General features: G+C 42.7%; 1 protein-coding gene across 1 annotated transcript in view; it reads right to left on the reverse strand.

Annotated features, from left to right (window-relative positions):
* Positions 1 to 322: 322 nt before the first annotated feature.
* The window catches only part of kita (KIT proto-oncogene, receptor tyrosine kinase a), a gene marked incomplete at its 5' end in the record, with an annotated part of 28,315 nt that continues 6,090 nt past the window's right edge, over positions 323 to 22,547 (reverse strand). The window contains 18 exons of the mRNA XM_079221334.1: positions 323 to 596; positions 2,340 to 2,445; positions 3,179 to 3,278; positions 3,390 to 3,501; positions 5,031 to 5,153; positions 8,683 to 8,810; positions 8,910 to 9,010; positions 9,182 to 9,323; positions 9,424 to 9,534; positions 11,276 to 11,380; positions 11,895 to 12,021; positions 12,144 to 12,250; positions 13,971 to 14,155; positions 17,416 to 17,530; positions 17,781 to 17,896; positions 18,688 to 18,874; positions 21,136 to 21,328; positions 22,073 to 22,212. Coding sequence (XP_079077460.1) covers positions 414 to 596; positions 2,340 to 2,445; positions 3,179 to 3,278; positions 3,390 to 3,501; positions 5,031 to 5,153; positions 8,683 to 8,810; positions 8,910 to 9,010; positions 9,182 to 9,323; positions 9,424 to 9,534; positions 11,276 to 11,380; positions 11,895 to 12,021; positions 12,144 to 12,250; positions 13,971 to 14,155; positions 17,416 to 17,530; positions 17,781 to 17,896; positions 18,688 to 18,874; positions 21,136 to 21,328; positions 22,073 to 22,212 — 2,381 coding nt within the window. The 3' untranslated portion in view covers positions 323 to 413. The remainder of the gene's footprint in view (positions 597 to 2,339; positions 2,446 to 3,178; positions 3,279 to 3,389; positions 3,502 to 5,030; positions 5,154 to 8,682; positions 8,811 to 8,909; positions 9,011 to 9,181; positions 9,324 to 9,423; positions 9,535 to 11,275; positions 11,381 to 11,894; positions 12,022 to 12,143; positions 12,251 to 13,970; positions 14,156 to 17,415; positions 17,531 to 17,780; positions 17,897 to 18,687; positions 18,875 to 21,135; positions 21,329 to 22,072; positions 22,213 to 22,547) is intronic.

Raw genomic sequence — 22,547 nt, forward strand, 5'->3', positions numbered from 1 at the left:
CAAAAAAATAACAAAGAATAACAAAACATAAAATATACAACAAAAAAAGTGTTTCCAATGACTGGAAAGAAACTGAACGACCTTTATGAAATGTGTAGGAAAAATGCAACTGAACAAAAAAACAAACAGACGGGTCGATGTTCCTCCACCGTCCCCCGGGTGCCTGAACAGTCCTTTGTGGGGAGCATTAGTCCAACTGTCCTCCCTGAGCCACGCAGGCAACAGTAGTGACGGCTACGGCCGCAGCCATTGGTCCTTCGTTGTTTCGGGTACTAGATCGGAAAATACCCGTCGTTTGCAACAAGCGCAGCCGTGTCCGGGTTCTGGTGGGCGGGGCGTGATGGCTGTTTTTTTTTGTGGCGGAACATTACAGGCACTTTATGAGGCGGCCGGACTTGGGGTCGGGCGGGTCCTCACACCCGGTGGGCTCGGAGGGTCGTCCCCTCCAGGAAGACCTCGTGCTGGACCAGTAAGGGCTGGGTGGGAGTCGGAGCGCCGGAGTCACCGGCCGAGTCGAGGCGGTGAAGCGAACTGGGCTCCTCCTCCTCCCCGGGTCTGGGCGTCGCAGGAAGCTTGGGGCTGAAGTTCAAATAAATCTGAAGAGAGAGAGAGAACATCATTTCCCATCTCAGGAAAAGTTTCATTTGTCATAAAATTATGCAGATAAAAGGAATAATTTGACATCCGGAGAAGAAATTATGCTCATTCACTTTCTTGATGAGAGTTAGATGAGTTTGACATATTGTCACATTTCCCCTTTTAATTTTAAAGATGGAGCCAGGAGGCAGTTAGCTTAGCATATCATAGCATTTAGACTGGAGGCAGGAGAAGGTTATCTTAATTTAGATAAAAGACTGGAGCCAGAAAACAGTTAGCTTAGCATTAAGACTGGAGCCAGGAGGCAGTTAGCTTAGTTTAGTATAAGGACTGTTGTCAGTTAGCTTAGCATAAAGACTGACTGAGAGCTAAGAGGCAGTTAGCTTAGTTCAGCATAAAGACTGGAGCTAGTTAGCATAGCACTAAGACTGGAGCCAGGAGGCAGTTAGCTTAGTTCAGCATAAAGACTGGAGCTAGTTAGCATAGCATTAAGACTGGAGCCAGGAGGCAGTTAGCTTAGTTCAGCATAAAGACTGGAGTCAGTTAGCTTAGCATAAAGACTGAGAGCTAAGAGGCAGTTAGCTTAGTTCAGCATAAAGACCGGAGCTAGTTAGCTTAGCATTAAGACTGGAGCCAGGAGGCAGTTAGCTTAGTTCAGCATAAAGACTGGAGCTAGTTAGCTTAGCACTAAGACTGGACAGTAGCCAGTTAGCCATGAGACAGTTAGCACCAAGAGGGTTCGGGTTTATTGTTTACCATCTTCACCATTTTTGTTTAGCTTGTTAGCATAAAAGACGTATGCATAATCTGAATCTAATCTAAAATCGGTTCCCAGAATGCATTGCAGCCAATGCATTCCACCTCATCTGCTCTCCACATTGCGGACTGTTTACCTGAAGCCAACCAAAGGTGACCGGTAAAGTGAAGTACTTCTCAGACTACAAACAGAAAGCCAGCATGCTTTCAATGGCTAGATGTTTCCTCATGTGAACGCAGGTGTTTCTCAGAGCTTAACCTGCCGGTGACAGGCAGAACTGTCAGAGCTGTCAGAGAGCAGGAGGACAGCGATGTCAGCATGTAAGCAATAATTAAATTAAATCAGACGAACACATCTGCTGCGAGAGCCCCTCCCTGATCTTGAGCCCAATTATGTGTGAACATTACCACGAGAAGTGAAGCGTCTAACAGCCACACAGCCAGCGTGGAAACGTGATTCAATTCAATGTCACAAAGGCAATGGTTGGTGCAGAAGAAAAACAGGACAGGAAACAGACAAACATTAAAGCCTGTTTACCAGACATGAGGAATATTTCATGTTTTTATGTGCCGAGCTCCAGTTAGAGCCACGAATTGTTTATATATCACACATACATATATATATATATATATATATATATATATATATATATATATATATATATATATGTTTAAATATATCTTTATATTATATATAGATTTATATGTATATAAATAAATACATATATATATATATATATATATATATATATATATATATATATATATGTATATATAAATAAATACAAATATAATACAAATATTTCAGTGTGAAATAAGCCTGGTCTGCTTCTTGCATAGCCTGGATTTCTGCCCGATATGTATAAAAACTCAAAGGCATCACATGACCCGCGTCACATGACCGCTATAGGGTCTACCGGGAAGTCTTCTCCGTTCTGAACCGGCGGCAGCGGGAAGTACCGGGGAAAAGCGGGCGCTGAACCTACGTGCTTCGTGGCGTCTGTCAGCTGCTGCTCGATCCGTTCCACGACCTTCCTGAAGGGCGGCCTGTTGAAGGGGTCGGGGTCCCAGCTGGACCGCATGATCTGATACCTGAGCAGAGACCAGAGGCACGTTACTGGGGTGTGTGTGTGTGTGTGTGTGTGTGTGTGTGTGTGTGTGTGTGTGTGTGTGTGACAGAAACATAATAAATAGTCTGGATCCTTGTAGACCCGCTGCTATAATATAAACAATAATATTACACCATTTTATACCTCTCACCGTCTCTCACCACTTCACACCGTCTCACACCATCTCTCACCCTCTCACCATCTCACACCCTCTCACACAATCTCTCACCATCTCTCACCATCTCTCACCATCTCACACAATCTCTCACCCTCTCACACAATCTCTCACCCTCTCACACAATCTCTCACCATCTCTCACCATCTCTCACCATCTCACACCCTCTCACACAATCTCTCACCCTCTCACACAATCTCTCACCATCTCACACCATCTCTCACCATCTCACCACTTCACACCCTCTCACACAATCTCTCACCGTCTCACACCATCTCTCACCCTCTCACCATATCTCTCACCACTTCACACCATCTCACACAATCTCTCACCCTCTCACAATCTCTCACCCTCTCACAATCTCTCACCCTCTCACCCTCTCTCAACCTCTCACACAATCTCTCAACCTCTCACCCTCTCTCACCCTCTCACACAATCTCTCACCCTCTCACACCGTCTCTCACCCTCTCACACCCTCTCTCACCCTCTCTCACCCTCTCACCCTCTCACACCGTCTCTCCTGAGATCTTTTTTCACTCACATTTCGCTGGGTGCGAACTCCGGAGCGTCCATTCTGTATCCTTCTTTGATCAGCTTGTAGAACTTGGCGTCTACATGCATGCCGGGATAAGGACTGTTTCCTGAGGAGGTTTTTACAGATATTGGGGTCACATTGTGCGACAACAACAACAACAACAACAACAACAACAACAACACACAGAAGAAGAAAACAAACGGGTGGATGGACTCACCGAGAGAGAAGATCTCCCAGAGCAGGATGCCGTAGGACCACACGTCGCTCTCGAACGTGTACACGCACTCAAAGATGCTTTCTGGAGACATCCACTTCACCGGCAGCCGAGCCTGCAACCAAACATGCAGAGAAATCAGAGTCAACGCCTTTTTGCTTTCTTTCCTCGCCTGTTGTTGGGACGCGTCTGTGACTGAGAGCCGCTAAATGAGCCCACTGTAATAAACGTCAGGTATGCACACACACGCTAACGCCGGTCGCCCGAGGATCCAACCACTCGGAGCTCAGCCCATACCTGACAGCTTGTGGTAAAAACAAAAATGCAAAGACAACACGTCTCCGGCATTCCCGAATCCAAAGGTGCACTTTAAGGTCATAGCCTGGTAGCTAAACATCTGGCATAATTTATTGTGAAATAATGAGAGTAATGATTTAAATGAAATATTATTGTTGGAGCCAGCGATGTTCCCAGCCGGCTCACTGGAACCCGAGAGCTTCGTCTTCTCTAGAAGCCGACGTCTCCCGCTGCTCTCCGTTTAAACAAAGGTCCGTCGTCACGCGTTTCCTTCGTGTTTCTTTGTGGATTCCGATGATATAATATTTGTTTTTTTAGAATAATTGACCGCTGGAACGATGGGATGGTTTTTGGATTTGAACTACATTTGAAACGTCTGTCTCCATTCATTCTTGGGGACTTATGGATGGTTGCAAAAAATCTTCACTTTATAAAATCTTGTGTTACAACTTCTCTGAAATATTTATCTAGCGTCACCCGAGCTATTCGTAAGTTAAATCATAAACTAGTTAGAAGTCAAAGACAAATAACAGTTTGCTTTGATGTTTATGTTGTAAAACGTCATCAACTTTAAATCTTTGCAACTAATAGATTTCACAAAGAAACGTCCCTAGTTGATTGCTTATATTAGGAAAATTATGTTTTGTTTTCAGATATGTTATGTTTAAAATGCAAACGAGGCATTATCTTATTTATATGTGCAAATGTTCAGACATTTACGGACATAAATCATAGAGGGAATTTATTACATCTCTTTGTATCACTCCATGAATCAGAAAATACTTGAAACACCCATTTTTCTAATATATATCACCATGAAACTTCACTAGTTCATTACTGACATTAAGATGATTATTTATTGTATGGCAAGTGTTCTGAAATGTTATGTTTAAATATGCAAATGAGGCGTTATACAACGGTTACCTTTGCTGAACTTCGGAGAAATCTACAGACAAAGTAGTAGTAGTAGTAGAATAAACACTTAAATGTGTATTTTTAGGTGTTTTCTTTCCGCGTCTGACACACGCCTCCAATCTCAAAATTGATCGGTGTGTGAATAATTCTGTATTGCCTGTAGTGTCTCGCCTTAACAAGCGTACAGCTCAAGAGCTTCATTGTGATCTGGAAAAGCCTTTAGGAAGAAGTTTGCTTACACAGTGGCTCTGACAAGTAAAGACAGGATCGACTAAGCAGGGTCAAACCAATTAACCACATCATGACTCTACAAATCTGTTTGGACCGTTTGAACCCAGGAAACTAAAGCTCGGGGTTTGACTGAATACAATAAAAGGCTGAAGTCCGGCTCGTCTCACGCTCCCAAGCACCGCGTCTTTAGTGCAGACTTACGTTGCCTTTGACGACATAGTTGGAGTCCGTGTTGATGTCTCGTGCCAGGCCGAAATCACAGATCTTTGCTACTCGTCCCTGAGTCAGGAGGATATTTCTGGCAGCCAGATCTCTGTGGATACACTGGAAAAAAAAACAAATGCACAACTACCGTTAAGATCCAATGATACGTGACCAATCAATAATATAATGACATTAGGCATTAATGCAGTTTGGTGCTGTATTTCCACACTCGACTCTGTAACACACGACCACGGAATCAGATACAGGAGCTTACTGGCCACGGGATCTTGACTCCACCGCTAATAAATCTTTCAACAGTGTGCTCCAACATGCCTTTTAGATCCGTTTACTAGCTGTGGAAACATGATCCACGCTGTCACATCTCAGATGGAGGAATTTCCATCAGAGTTTTATCCAATAATAAAATAGAGTATGAAGGCGTATAATCCTGACGTGACGGATTGATGACACAAAGAAAACTCAACGCTGTGCTGCAAATAGTTTGAATCAAAAGTATTCATACAGACAGAGGACCAACTACCAGGATCCTTTTGACGTCTGGGAGTCTGTTTGAGGTGAACTGTTTCCTTTTAGGGAAATGCTCAGAGTGAAGCCTCAACAGTTACGCAGTGTCTATGTCTGGGGCTTTTATTGTGAAAGGTAAGAACATAAGGATTGGATCTAGTCTGTGCAGCCCCTGTCAAGGTTGAAAGGAGTAATATGGGTTTTCCGTCTTCAGACTGCGGAATCTTCAGGTTGATGCAAAATGAAAGTTAAGTATGACAATAAACAAACCTCAAGTGTGTAACAAAACAAACCTAAAGTGTGTAACAAAACAAACCTCAAGTGTGTAACAAAACAAACCTTAAGGCTGCAACAAAACAAACGTTAAGTGTGCAACAAAACAAACTTTAAGTGTGCAACAAAACAAACGTTAAGTGTGCAACAAAACAAACGTTAAGTGTGCAACAAAGCGAACTTTAAGTGTGCAACAAAACAAACGTTAAGTGTGCAACAAAACAAATGTTAAGTGTGCAACAAAACAATCATTAAGTGTGCAACAAAACAATCATTAAGTGTGCAACAAAACAAACGTTAAGTGTGCAGCAAAATAAATGTTAAGTGTGCAACAAAACAAATGTTATGTGTGCAACAAAACAAATGTTAAGTGTGCAACAAAACAAATGTTAAGTGTGCAACAAAACAATCATTAAGTGTGCAACAAAACAAACGTTAAGTGTGCAACAAAACAAACGTTAAGTGTGCAACAAAACAAATGTTAAGTGTGCAACAAAACAAATGTTAAGTGTGCAACAAAACAATCATTAAGTGTGCAACAAAACAAACGTTAAGTGTGCAACAAAACAAACGTTAAGTGTGCAACAAAACGAATGTTAGGTGTGCAACAAAACAATCATTAAGTGTGCAACAAAACGAATGTTAAGTGTGCAACAAAATAAACGTTAAGTATGCAACGAATGTCAGGTGTGCAACAAAACGAACGCCAGGTGTGCAACAAAACAATCATTAAGTGTGCAACAAAACAAACTTTAAGTGTGCAACAAAACAAATGTTAGGTGTGCAACAAAATGAATGTTAGGTGTGCAACAAAACGAATGTTAAGTGTGCAACAAAATAAACGTTAAGTATGCAACGAATGTCAGGTGTGCAACAAAACAATCATTAAGTGTGCAACAAAACAAACTTTAAGTGTGCAACAAAACAAATGTTAGGTGTGCAACAAAATGAATGTTAGGTGTGCAACAAAGTAAACGTTAAGTGTGCAACAAAACAAATGTTAGGTGTGCAACAAAATAAACGTTAAGTGTGTAACAAAACAAATGTAAAGTGTGCAACAAAACAATCATTAAGTGTGCAACAAAACGAACTTTAAGTGTGCAACAAAACAATCATTAAGTGTGCAACAAAACGAATGTTAAGTGTGCAACAAAATAAACGTTAAGTATGCAACGAATGTCAGGTGTGCAACAAAACGAACGCCAGGTGTGCAACAAAACAATCATTAAGTGTGCAACAAAACAAACTTTAAGTGTGCAACAAAACAAATGTTAGGTGTGCAACAAAATGAATGTTAGGTGTGCAACAAAATGAACGTTAAGTGTGCAACAAAACAAATGTTAGGTGTGCAACAAAATAAACGTTTAGTGTGCAACGAATGTCAGGTGTGCAACAAAACAAACGTTAAGTGCGTAACAAAAGGAATGTTAAGTGTGCAACAAAACGAACATTAAGTGTGCAACAAAACAAATGTTAAGTGTGTAACAAAACAAATGTTAAGTGTGCAACAAAACGAACATTAAGTATGCAACAAAACAAACGTTAAGTGTACAACAAAACAAACGTTGAGTGTGCAACAAAACAATCATTAAGTGTGCAACAAAACAAATGTTAAGTGTGCAACAAAACAATCATTAAGTGTGCAACAAAACGAATGTTAAGTGTGCAACAAAATAAACGTTAAGTATGCAACGAATGTCAGGTGTGCAACAAAACGAACGCCAAGTGTGCAACAAAACAATCATTAAGTGTGCAACAAAACAATCATTAAGTGTGCAACAAAACAAACTTTAAGTGTGCAACAAAACAAATGTTAGGTGTGCAACAAAACAAACGTTAAGTGTGCAGCAAAACAATCATTAAGTGTGCAACAAAACAAATGTTAAGTGTGCAACAAAACAATCATTAAGTGTGCAACAAAACGAATGTTAAGTGTGCAACAAAATAAACGTTAAGTATGCAACGAATGTCAGGTGTGCAACAAAACGAACGCCAGGTGTGCAACAAAACAATCATTAAGTGTGCAACAAAACGAACGTTAAGTGTGCAACAAAACAAACTTTAAGTGTGCAACAAAACAAATGTTAGGTGTGCAACAAAACAAACGTTAAGTGTACAACAAAACAAACGTTAAGTGTGCAGCAAAACAATCATTAAGTGTGCAACAAAACAAATGTTAAGTGTGCAACAAAACAAACTTTAAGTGTGCAACAAAACAAACGTTAAGTGTGCAACAAAACAAACTTTAAGTGTGCAACAAAACGAATGTTAGGTGTGCAACAAAACGAATGTTAGGTGTGCAACAAAATAAACGTTAAGTGTGCAACAAAATAAATGTTTAGTGTGCAACGAATGTCAGGTGTGCAACAAAACGAATGGTAAGTGTGTAACAAAACGAATGTTAAGTGTGCAACAAAACGAACATTAAGTGTGCAACAAAACAAACGTTAAGTGTACAACAAAACAATCATCAAGTGTGCAACAAAATAAACGTTAAGTATGCAACGAATGTCAGGTGTGCAACAAAACGAACGTTAAGTGTGCAACAAAACAAACTTTAAGTGTGCAACAAAACGAACGTTAAGTGTGCAACAAAACAAACTTTAAGTGTGCAACAAAACGAACGTTAAGTGTGTAACAAAACGAATGTTAAGTGTGCAACAAAACGAACATTAAGTGTGCAACAAAACAAACGTTAAGTGTACAACAAAACAAACATTAAGTGTGCAACAAAACAATCATTAAGTGTGCAACAAAACAAACGTTAAGTGTGCAACAAAACAATCATTAAGTGTGCAACAAAACAAACGTTAAGTGTGCTGTGTCACGGCCATTAATGGTTGTTGCTCACATTTTTGGCGGCCAAGAACTCCATGCCTTTGGCCACTTGGTGTGAGAAGCTGAGGAGGTCTTCGGTGTCCAGAGACAGACCATCCTCGTCGAACAGCTCGCTCTCCACGTCTTCCTCATCTCCGCCACCTGAGAGGACAAAAGGACGAGGATGAACTTTTTTTGAAACGGAGTCCACTGCTTTTCTCTTTTCTGTGTATTTTAAGATGTTTGATGAATGGCTGGCACGCTTGCCTTTGCGTAGTGAGCGTCTCTTCTCAGAGGATGAGCCGAACGGCAGCTTGCCAGCAGCAGAAGGCCTCATGGTCATGTAGCCGTTCAAGCTGTTACTGTGAAGAGGAAAAGGAGCAGTCTGGTCTCAGCAGAGCTCGGACACACATCGGCACGCTAGTGTCCAAATACCATCCTCCTACGCACGTTCTGGATAGTAAATACTAGCACTCTCTTGTTCTCTTACATTCACAGTACACCACTCTTTAAGACACAAGAAAGAACCTGACCCAGCTGCGTCGGTCTGCGGCATGACGTTGCGGTAGTAGCAGTCTTCTTCCTGCTTGTAGCAGATGAAGGATTCCCTCTTCCTGCGCAGAAAGTTGAGGAGGTCACCGAAGCAGCAGTACTCTGTGATCACCAGGGTGGGGCCTGCAGACACAAGAGGAACCACGGTGACGCCGAGAACCACAATGCAGTCTCCTTCAATCTCCGATGGAATGATAACACGGGGCCAACATGGCTGCCGCACCTCCGACCGTGCAGGCTCCCAGCAGGTTGACGATATTCATGTGGTTTCCCAAGTAACTGAGGACTTTCAGCTCCGACATCAGGGCCTCTTTCTCCGTGGCGTGAGCGCTCGCTGTTGGTGGGATTGGAACAGATTAAAAAAGATTGGTCGTCAGCCCAAGAAGTAGGAGTATGTTTACGTGTCGCGATGTGGTATTTGTGCTTGTTGCTAGAGGCTAATAAAAATACAAAGGTGCTTGTAAAATACGGTTATTTGACGGCAGTGTGCAAGCTGTCAAATAAAGATATTGACGTAATCTGCTGCCTGTCTCTGAACACCTGCATCAAAGTTTTATTTATTCATACTTTTCAACAGCTACTTCGTTTGTCTCACGGACAAAATGGCTTCTCGCCAACGCACTTTCATTTATGCACAGGTGTTGTGATTGATGAGTCTTAATATTGTACGGTTATCAGTGCATGAATTGGACCAAAAACATTTCAGCAGTTCCATGACATGTGTTTGTGTTTATGTGTCATTACACTACAATACTCTATATAATATACAAAACAGAAAGACTGAAAAGGTAAGGGTAGAAGCAAAAAATGCTTATATATTCCTATCCTAAATTATTATTATCAATAAAATCAGATAATTAAATTTGAAATAAAGAAAAAAAATAATAAATATATTTTGACCATCGCACACATCAAAAACATTGATATTTATATGAATACTTGGTAATATATCCCAATAATGTTCTTATTCACATTAGGCCAACACACGACATACATTCCCACAGTTTGTACTTACATTTTTATTTGGTTAATAATAGGAGTATTAGTAAAGAGTAGCTTTTTAATTTGTGTTTATGCTAATCGTGAGCGGACACAGCCTCGCACGTAAACTAAAGTTCACAAATGTTTATAGTAGTTTATACTGCATTTTGTCAACAAAACAGACCTTTTTATAGCTTTCTTTCCTAGCCATAATCATAACAATAGCATCAGCATGATCGCTATTAGCGCTATCAATTAGCATAGGCTAATTAAAAGGGAATCTGTCGTCACGATCGCTAATTTAAAAAACAGTAAAGTCCATCGACATGTTTAAGTAATGCAGACCAGCAGTGCATGTGGTTCTTTGTAATGTTCTGTAACTGTAGCATGAAAGCGTGGTGGACTCATCAAGCTAGCTAGCTAAATAGCCGGCAGCTAAATGAACGTAATGCTTCATCCACACAGTCTCGTCACGGCGTGGGAAAGCACACCAAAAATAGCTGAACTGTTGCTACTTTCTGTTATGTTTCTAGTGGCTTCTTTTACGTTTACAGGGTGGAGGTCCTGCAGCCAAAACCCTGCATGTGTTTAGTTAGCGTTCGAGCTAGCTATGTCTAAGCGTGCGCTACTAGACTCAGCAGGTAACATGTATCTGAACTATGCTTTATAATATTAATGACGGTCCCCTCTCCCTGCACTGAATGTAGGTTCCCTTTGCGTTCAGGTTGAAATATTTGCCAAAACTAACAGTTATAAATTCTCCATCTCGGCCCGTCATTTCTTTCTTTCTCACAAATATCCAACATCAATGTATATACGCACAGTATCAACACTCATATTTCATATGTGCAGTCAATGTGAACTTGATTAAATCTATATTTTAGTTTTTATGCATTGCTTATTTATTAAATCTTTATTTCTGATGACTTATTATACGTGTTTTGTGGTTTTCCCGATGCCACTTGTTGTTGCACTGTCCCTTTTGCTGCTTTAATACTGCAAATGTCCCTCATGTGGGACAAAAAAAAAGGTATTTTTTTGCCCTGTGTTGTCGTCTTATTTGTTAAATACAGGTATTCTACCGCGTGTCTTACATTTGAGCATTTTCACCGCCACCGTGGTGACGGAATCCGCCTCGGCGAGTCCGTACGCGGTGGCCTCCACCACTTTCCCAAAAGCACCGGATCCCAGCGTCTTCCCTGAACGACGTGAAGACACAGACGCAGAAAGAAAAGAAACAACTGTTATTCCTCTGTCCTGTTTCCCTCCAACACGCTGGCCCCGTGCCAGTGTTCCCAGGACAACACCGGTTTGAGCCCCCGGGCTGAGTACGTAGGCACCAGGACACGCAGGATCCTGTTTGAGGAGGGTTCTCTTAAAAACAACACCCAGAATATGTCAACAATATGGTGTTTGCAGTGAGGGAGCGGGGGCTTTGTCATGAATGAGCTGTGAAACTGGTTAGTGACCACACACACACATGGCTAAAGCGCCGTGTCCACACACAGAAAACAGTGTTTGCCAATCAGCATGAAGTCGCCCCGAGGCGGGCGGCGGTGATGTCACGCCGCCTGCACTGTTATGGTTTATTACCGAGGCTATTACTCACACAAATCCCTGATTTACGACGCAGGACGCATAAAACAAATTTACAGAAATGACAGATTAAGGCGGATCATTTTGGAGGAAGGACTTGCAAAAGGGGGCGCTCACCAAAACGCAAGTTGTTTCGGGGAAACTCCCACTGGTGATCGTACGGAAGCTGGGTGGGGTCAATGTACACATAGTTGTTTCCATGGATGCCCTCGATAACCTTCCACTGGATCTGGTATTTGGGTTTCTGGCACCGATGCAGACAAAGACAACACACATAAATTAGTGACAAATTGTTTTGTTGCTCATCTTTTGGCATGACTTGACCCACTTGACTTGAGAGGGCGTGCCGCGCAGCATGCGTCTTACCTGCAGGTACTTGTAGAACAGCGTGATGAGGACGAGGCAGAGGATGCCTGCTGCTGACACGGAGCCAATGAGCAGAGGGGTGAACAGATCGTGGGGAACGGTTCTCTCTGCGGAGACAGAAATGATGACGTCAGGTTCACGGAGCAGCGGCAGCGCGGAGAACAGGCGTTTCTTCATTTGGCGATTATATTGGGAGGAAATGTCACGGTTTCCACCATTATTTACGAGAATATCTCTAATGGGCCTCCAGCTGAGGAACTAAAATATGCATCATTTGTCATAGTCCTCTGTAAAGGTTAAATACACAATACAAATGATTTTTCCCACGCATTTGAACTTGTCCGTTTATTTTGGGGAAATGTTTGTTTATGACGCCGTTCAAACAACCGCTTGGACCAACTGAACCGCCATGAATCATTAAACACTGACTGAATGTCAACAAACTAAACAACCAGCCAGCGCGTTGACTATGTCGGCCTGTGGGCGGGTACAAACACGTAGCCGTATCACGCTATCCAAAATCCAAGACAATATCTTCACGATAATGACGCCCCGCCTTCGTGGCAATGGAGTCGATCAGCGGCTCTTTCCATGGCTCGCCGTGTTTACACTCTCAATGACATTGCAGAGGGGCATTAAGCTAAGCTAGGGAGGGCTAAGTCACAGTGAAGCTCACTTTGGTCAAATCACAGCCAACTAATCCAGTTACATGTGTAAACACAGTCTTTGCTTCTTCTTTTTTTTAGTTTTTTCTCTAAAATTCTGCATTTTACTTTGTTTGAAATGCTTTTGCGTCCGTTTCCATCTTCTACGGTATTTTACCGTATTTCTGCTGTTTTTACAGCTGAGTAATTACCCGTAATCGGGGTCCTGTTCCTATGTGTCGGGCTGCTTGTGATGCCTTATTGTTTTGCTCCTCTGTGGGGTGTAATAAGCTCTTTAGAGATAAGAAGCTTTCTCTCCACTTCAAATCTGAGAATGCAGCGTCTGCAGGAACTAATCCCCTGTAAACCTGTCAGTGGTTTCTAAAGCCCGGTGTGACACCTCCTCGCCTCCCACAGCCCCCAGAACGGATTCCCAGCGCCGCCAGGACTCCCACTGCGCTCCTCGCTGTCCTCGCCTCCGCCTGGTCTGCTGCTGCTCGGCGAAAAGCGTTCGGAAAGATCCTGGGCACACGCTCCAAAAAAGAGCTTGAGCGGTCCTCATAATGCTCGCCCACCACACACACACACACACACACACACACACACACGTCCCCATAAACCAGGGTCTCCGGGCCGATGCAGCTTTGCTGTACTCTCAGTTTACTGGGCTCACGCCACTTTGAGGACAGATGGGGAAGCCGTTAAAAACAGAGCGGATTTGGAGTCATAAAGTAAACAATGGGCTAATTCCTATCTGTGAACGACAACATCGCATCGCGGCCAATCACGACCGAGGTATCTCTCCTCGCTAATGTTTACCTAACAGATTACATAAAACCAACTTGTACTCGGACCACGGCAACGGGTTAATCCTCGCCCCAGTTCGTGCTGGTAGTAAATATTTTGAATTGAGGATTAAGTGCGGTTTACAGAACTGAAAGATAACTTTGCTTTTTTTCTTAACAAAGAGTGATTAAAACGTCAAGATGCGGAGCCTGAAAACAGGAGATCTTCATCGTCTTCGTGTCCTTTCCAGGCGCTGTTGAAGGTGACGACGCGCAGAGGGATTACGTCAAACCAGCAACAAAACACGGGACCGACAGGCGCCTCGTTAGCACCACGTGGCCCCTATGTGTGTGTGTGTGTGTGTGTGTGTGGACTTTATAGGTAACGTTGGACTCACCGCTGATAGAAAACAGCGTGTAGGCCTGCTCCCCCTCCACCGTGGCCACACACTCCAGAGTGCTGAAGCGACCCCGGCTCACGTTGACCCGGCTCTCCACCTCCGTCTTGCCGAACATGGGGCTGAAGAGCGTGACGGTGATGACGTTGCGCTCCTCCTGGGTGGCGTTCACCTGTTGGGAGCACCTGAAGGCAGAAGATTACGCATGTTGACAAAGGGATCACCGAGTTATTCGGCAGTTATCTCACTCAGACGTCGGCGTGAGACACATTCCTCATTCCCGAGTCTTTGGAAGAACATTTTACTGTCACGTCCTGCCCTTAGAGTATGGTTTATATTTAGTGGTAGTGGAAGATATACTCCCCGCCTCCTTGATTATCCACTTCACCTCCACCTGAATTTGCCATTACTCAACCCACGTTGAGACACACTCCCCTTGTTATTCCCGTTACTCCACAAGATTGTCATGGTCTGTTTGACTCTAAATGACCATAATTTACTAAATGAACATCATGCTGTATTGAAGAAGACTTGAAACTAGAGATTGAGACATAAACTCATGTTTACAATGTTTACTGAGGGAATACATCAAGAGAAGTAGAGTCATTTATATAGACTTCTATACAACCAGAGGAGTCACCCCTGGTGGTCAGGAGAAAGAATGCTGCTTTAACACATGAAGCATATACTTCTATACAACCAGGAGAAAGAATGCTGCTTTAAGACATGAAGCATATACTTCTATACAACCAAGAGAAAGAATGCAGCTTTAACACATGAAGCATATACTTCTATACAATCAGAGGAGTTGCCCCCTGGTGGTCAGGAAAGAGAATGCAGCTTTAACACATGAAGCATATACTTCTATACAACCAGAGGAGTCGCCCCCTGGTGGTCAGGAAAGATAATGCAGCTTTAACACATGAAGCATATACTTCTATACAACCAGAGGAGTCGCCCCCTGGTGGTCAGGAAAGATAATGCAGCTTTAACACATGAAGCATCAGCTTCACTTTTTTTTAATCGTAAGTTGCAGCCTTGTTCTATGTTGTGTGGTCATCACTTTCAAGAACTTCTTCAGTGCAAGTTTTCTTAGTTTTTTTAAAGTCCTTTCTTATTAAGGGTCTGATGCTCTGTGTACGACTGCCTGGAATCCCAGTAAAGACCCAGGCTTTTCTTAACTGACCTTAAAAAGTCCTGCGTCTGCAACTTGAGTCTCTGTTCAACCCAGCAGAACCACAGACTGCACAGTATGCACGTGTCCACCAGTAGTATTAACAATGGTGGTGGAAGTTCCTCCTGTGCTCATGAATTATAAGGTAGATGTGTAAAAGTACCCAGGGCTCCATAAAAAGCAGCCGTTGTCTCCGGTCACAGGCTCATTCTCGTTCTGTTCAATGGCGTGCGTATACGTAATGAGCATTAAGTGGATTCGATTGTAATTAAAGAATTACTGGCTGGAATTTGGATAATCACTTATGATTCACTGCCTGTGCTGCTTGGGATTGGTTGTTGCTACAGCAACCCGGGTGACCCCTCCTCTGGACGCGCTTTATGTTTGACACGAGACGAGCGCCTACGTCCAGCGGTATCCGGGCAGACGTCCCGGGCCTCCTCCGCCAATCACAAGTCAATTCTTTCCAATCCCATTGTCACATGACGGGTCAGCTTATCGCCGTCAACCAACCACAAGTCAGCGCCGGGCAAACAACCCCCAACCTCACCAACGCCACATTCCACCGCCATCATCATTCCTGACTCTATCCAGCGTGTCTTTGGTGTGACCTTTAGGACGCTCGAGGTGCAATAAGTGCAGATCTGAAATGAATGGATGGCGCCGATCATCGCCTTGTATGTACATACAGACTGTGTGCAAACACACAGTAGATTTCAAATAATGGAGTGCGGAGGGGGCGACTTATTGTTGGAGACAAACCAGGAACTTATCAGCGCTGGTTCCCACGAAAAAAAATAAAAAAACGACAATTGGATTATTCCACTTTTATGATATAAGCATGAATACAATCAGCAGAAGTGAGACAGAAAATGTCACACCACCAGGTCACATGACTTCATATCTCCACTAAGCTGAATGAGGACGTCTAGTCGTCTCTTTTAGACCCTTTTTTTAAGATGCGTAAACGCTTCTAAATTCACCTTGAGGGGTTTGTACTGATGTATTTTATAGCAGAAAAGAAACCGTTAAAATCTTTTCCGCTTGCGTTAAATACGGACCTTATTTCAGACATCTGACCAGAAACACGCGGGAACAGGAAGTGCAAAATTGCTGACTCATTTCCTGGTTTTAGGACTCATTCCTGCAGCGGTCCATTGGATTTCGGTTTGTTAGAGACAATTGGCACAATAAAGAATGCTAGGTTGAGCCATCCATGGTTTTACTTATCTTTTTTTGGCAATACTTTGAATCACTATAACTATGAAGCCTATTAATCGTCCCTTCTGCTCGGTTGCCTGCAGCATCGTCCCCTCTTAGATACACTTATCTGAGGAGGTGATCAAACAACACGGGTCCATCTGATATATTACATCATGTCAAAAAGACCCTAGCCCTCAGGGGCCCAAGGAAGAAAAACAAGAAGCGAAGAGGAGGGAAAAGAAGATCTACGATTGCAAAACTCACAGTTTGGAGTCACGGAACAAAATCTCCTGCCTCGGGCCTTTTGGTTCTGCAGTTATTCTTTTGTTTTATTGTCAATTTCCCTGTAATTACTTCGGGCTGTAGCTCTTAAACTCCTTGTCACGAAACCCCAACATCTTCTTTTGAACTGATAAATGATGATAACTGCCAAATGAACGGAAACCTTCACCAATGAATATGCATGCATGTGGATAAAGTTGATTTCTCCCCTTTAAGGCTTCTTAAGCCCCTTAAAAATACTCAAATAAGTATTTATCTGCATTATTAAGTATTTATTAAGAAAATAAACGACAACCTATGTTAGAGTTGCGTTATTTTTTATAAAAGTTAACACTTAAAAACGCATCAGGAATGTGACGTATCACTAAATCCAATAAAATTTTCCGCATTTTAGCCCCGCCCATTTTAGCCCTGCACACTGCAAAAAGAGAAACGTGCAAATATCTCTTCACATGAAACAAATTAAACAGTTATAACTTTTTAAAGAATATTGTACTGCAGCACCCAATCACTCACAGTGAGAAGCTGACTGAGGACAAAATAAATGAAAGAGTTTTTTTTAATAAAACTTAACACTTCAGGAATGTGACGTATCACTAAATCCGATAAAATGTTCCGCATTTTAGCCCCGCCCATTTTAGCCCTGCACACTGCAAAAAGAGAAACGTGCAAATATCTCTTCACATGAAACAAATTAAACAGTTAGAACATTTTAAAGAATATTGTACTGCAGCACCCAATCACTCACAGTGAGAAGCTGACTGAGGAAGCTGTTTTTAACCTCACCTGGCGTAGGGCTGCTCGCAGTAGTACCAGGTGATCTGGGGGGCGGGGAAGCCCTCGGCCACGCAGCGCACCTGCCCGTCCACCGGACCCTCGTGAGACACAATCTCCGGTTTACCTAACAAACACAGAATGAGTCACGGACATCGAACCCGGCTGAGGTGTGACTGATGAACAACGAGTCGAGGTCGAGATCAAGATCTCATTTCACACACGAGGGGAAGAAGAAAACCAAAATCAATCAATGAAACTCATTTCCACGCGTCAACGCCGGGAGATTAATGCAATGTGCAGCGATGCGATTCATTATGTGGCTTAAGGGGACAAACAACCTTTAACACACTCACACAAACAAACACACAACTTACTGATGACAAAGATGGTGAACGTGTGGTTCACTGAAGCGTCGCCGTTGGAGGCCTGAAAGGTGTAAACTCCTCCCTCTGACATTTTCAGGCGCACCAGCCGCAGCTCGCTGCTGTACCTGAACAAGAAGCAATCACTTTTTATTCAGCATTAATGCAGCAAGCATCTCATACACTTTTCATTTTTCCTCTTGTATTTAATCTTTAACGTTGTATTTTACTTACAACGTAAGTATTTTTATTTTTTTTATACTCTTTACTTTTACTTTTACTTTTTTCTTTACTCTTGTACGAGAATTGATTTTGGGATAAATAAAGTTATATTTTTATCTTATCTTAATGTATTTATCAATGTTTAAGAATCAGCAGTAAAAAATGTTAGATAAAAGATAAATGTATCTGACATTTTCATTTTAGATTACAGTCTTTTGTTTGCCTTTTGCTCTTTTAAGCAACCCAAAAACAAATTCCTAAAATAATTCACAATTATCCGGGCGGAGACATTCTTAAATATTGATTTATTGATTCCTGTGCTTCCTGGCATACCCTTTAATTTACTTGAGAGTCAATTCTTCACACATCTCGAGAAGCGATTGTCCCGAATACCGTGACGCCTCGGGTAATATTCATGTATATTTATATCTGCAATCACGTAGGTAATACCGCAGATATTTCACGGTTTCATTTCCCCGTGAAAGCCATTTATATTCTGCCAGTTCCCCTTTCACAAAAAAAAAAAAAAAAACACAACCCCTGGAGCGTTTTTAGAATGCAGCTGTATTTCTCAGGAGGCTGTGAGCAGCAGCACCTCCACCCAAAACCAGAGCTGTCAAATTCCACCCGCCGGGGTTAATGAACATTTTCGTCTAGGTGGTAAAATGTAGTGTGTGCGTTCGTGTGTTTGTCACACCTGTACTCGTGGCTGTGCGTGCTGATCACATGGTCCGTCGTGTTCCTCAACTCGCGGCCCATGAAGCTCCAGGAGAACGAGCGCGGCTTCGGGTAAGCCTCCATTTCCACGTTCAGGGTCAGGCTCTCGCCCGAGCGGACGTGGATGGTTTCGTTGATGCTGGGTTCCAGGTGGATGAAGCCTTTCTCTGAAAAAATGAGGAAATTGGTCGTTGTTTTTACAGGAATTTGCAGAAGTGAAATATAGTCTATTTTTATTGGAGTGAAAGAAAATGATTTAAGTGGTCAGAAATGAACCCAATGACCTCAAAGACCTCAAAGAGACGGGGCACAAACCACAACAATGAATCACTGCACATATGTACACGTCAGTACATCTCTCTTGGGAAATACGTGTATTTTTGAAGTAAAATGAGAAGTTCAACATCACTCTCATCTCTGGCAGTTGGCTAGCTTAGCTTAGCTCAGCATAAAGAATGGAAATACGTATATATATATATATATATATATATATATATATATATATATATATATATATATAAATATATATATGTTTATATATAAATATATAAAAGTCGGGTTACAAGCCGCTACTACGTTCAGTGGGTGTCCCCTCTAGTTCCCCGCTGTTACCAGCTAGCGCTGCTGCTAGTTCCCCGCTAACTTCCGCTAGCTCTCCGCTTGCTCTCGCTAGTTCCCCAACAATCGAAGGTAGCAGGACCAGCCCCGGCTCGACGCCCGGCAGAGGGGACACAGGCATAGCAGCAGCAGCGGGGAGCTAGCAGCAGCGGGGAGCTAGCAGCAACGCTAGCTTGCTACAGCGGGGACAACCACCAAAGGCTAGCAGCAGCGGGGAGCTAGCAGCAGCGGGGAGCTAGCAGCAGCGGGGAGCTAGCAGCAGCGGGGAGCTAGCAGCAGCGGGGAGCTAGCAGCAGCGGGGAGCTAGCAGCAGCGCTAGCTTGCTACAGCGGGGACAACCACCGAAGGTAGTAGCGGCTTGTAACCCGGCTTTCATACCTATCCATTCAGGAAGACTCTCGTGATTTATTTAACCGCTTATTACAACAGAAGGAAATACAGTTGAGCTTGGCTCCGCTCTGTTAAGATGTCCCTGGAGCACGCGAGGCTAAAACAGGGAGCGCAAAGAAGAAGAAATGATGATGCAACAGTGAGCTCAAAGCAAGACACAGAATACCATTCTCAGCCTTTGAGCTCTGTGCATGTTAGGACTCTGAACTAGGAAGGTGGAGGCGGAAGGTGGAGCGGCAGCTGTGAGGAGGAACTGTTTAAATGGAGCGCCGTGCAGTGTGCTTGGTATGTGACTGATAAGAAGCAATCAGCTGGCTGTGAGAGGATTACAGCTGGAGGGAGGGAGGGGACTTTGCTGTCATGAACGAACACAATGCTTCATTTGATTTACACAGGATTCAGTCGACGTCCTGTATTGTGTTTTTATGTGAATGTGTCCTGTCTGGGTGCGATGTGTTGTGTCTTAATTTAACCGTTTTAATAGCAGATTTCACACATGCAAAATAAAAAACTAAAATGTCTGCCTTTTGAACGCATAAAGTAGAAGCAAAGTGTCTTTTCTTTCTGTTCTATTCTATTGGTAACGTGTTGATTGGTGAGCATTAGAGGTGCCGGTTCGGTGGACTTTTCCACAGAGTTCATTTCCATTCGTTATGCTAATCCACTGCTTCATATTTACCCAACAGACATGAGACCGTTGCGGCATGAAGAGAAATGAAGAGAACTGGAACCGGCGCTGGAGGCGAGGCCCAGTTCATTCCAAGGAAAAGTTGCTCAGAGCCACTTGTTTGGTTAATTATTAATTCTGCAACTTCTAGAACCCAATTATTTAAATATATTAAATTGTACTGGGAAATAAAATTATTTTATATATATATATATATAAATAAAATAAATAAAAAAATAATATATATATATATATATGAATACACATAATAATAATTATAAAAATATATAGATAAATACATTAATATATATATATGTATAAAACATATATACATAAATAAATAAATATAAAATATATATATACAAATAAATACAAATAATAATTAAAATGAAATATATATAAATACATTAAAATATATATATGTATATATACAAATACATAAATAAATATATATATATATCAATAAATAAATACATAGAAATAATATATATATATATATATATATATATATATATATATATGTATATATCTTTCTGGGCCCAATGGTACACGTGACGGACCTGGAAGTTGTAGTTCACGGTTTGGCCAATATGTCAAACTCTCAGCAAAATTAGTGTATTTCCTTAAATGGGGGACACTTAGAAGCAGCTGTTGGAGAAAAATTTAACATGAAGAAATTCAACATGACTTTCTGTCTCCACGACATCAACACTTGCCAATGGTTTATCTTTAAATAAACCTCCATTTACTCACCATAAACATCGAGCCAGGCCGACTGCGAGCTGACCCCCTTCTCGTTCAGGGCCTCGCAGCGGTACCGCCCGACGTCCTGGTGGCCGACGGCCGCGATGTGCAGCGTGGCGCTGCGCACGTGGGTGAAGTTCTCCGCCAAGATGCGGGAAGCGCCGTCAACCTTTGCTGGTTGCTGTGGATACCAGACGGCACCCTGTCAACGCCCAGAGATCTCTAGAGATTAACCCTGTCTGCTGGTCTATCCTCGCCAAGCAAACACTGACACAGACAGACACACACACACAAACACACACACACACACACACACAAGGCCGCACGTAGTGCACGTGGTACACACACAGCCAAGATCCTGAAGCTCAGACAGCGAGAACTTTGACCCCTTTCACTCGTTCATAAGAAGAAACAACCACTGGTACCAGCTGACAGAGGTTTCTCACTTTCTCTTGATTGTCGCTCAGGTTTGGGACCTTTAGAGACGGTTTAATTGGGACCAGTTCCCTGGTTCTACAGCTGGTATTCCTGTGGTTGACTCTTCGTGTTAAAGCTACTCCAAGGAACTTTTATTTTGTGCTGATCCCTGTGGACTAAAGAGGTCTCTGAGCACCAGGGTCCCTTTGGCTCCGATGACGATCTTTAAGAAGAACTCTCTAGAACCAGACCATCATCTTTCTGGTGGCCTGCTTACTGATGGATGACTATAGAGGACCAGGACTAGACTGAGGTCTATAGAGCACCAGGACTAGACTGAGGTCTATAGAGGACCAGGACCAGACTAGGACTGATCCAGAATCAGTTAAAAGTTATTCAGAGTAGCTTTGAGTCAACTATCTGATCAAAGCACGTTTAGATCTACCACCAATCAGGGTTCAGTGTTTCTCTCGTGGAATCTTCCACCAACAGCACAGCACACGGCAGAGGAAGGGAGGGGGGGTCTCACCGAGCCAGGAGGGGGGACCCACTTGAGCTTGATCTCTGCGTTCACGTTGGTGGTGTTGCAGGTGAGGGAGAGACTCTCGTCCCGCGTGAGGATCACTCGCTTGGTTCCCTGCATCTCAATCACAGGAGGAGCGACCGGGACTGAGGAAACACACAAAGAACAAAACAAATGTGACGGAATGTTCCGCCTGTGCTTTTCCAACCCTGCATCTCGATTACACCACAGAGTTTGAAATGTATCGGTGAACATTGTGAACTGAAACTAAACTAAACAATTATCCATCACCACTTGTTTAGGTTTACTAGAAAACATCAGAGTTTGTATCAAAATGATGAAATTGCAAACAAAACAGAAACTACTCTGTTCACATGAGACAAAACCAGCTTGAATGAGTAAAAGCCCTTTTGTTTGTTTTAACGAAACCTCCCGACCTTGTTTATGAGACGTCAACCACGATCTATCTATCTATCTATCT

Source organism: Taurulus bubalis (genome assembly GCF_910589615.1).
Source record: "Taurulus bubalis genome assembly, chromosome: 7".
In the NCBI taxonomy this organism is placed as follows: Eukaryota; Metazoa; Chordata; class Actinopteri; order Perciformes; family Cottidae; genus Taurulus; species Taurulus bubalis.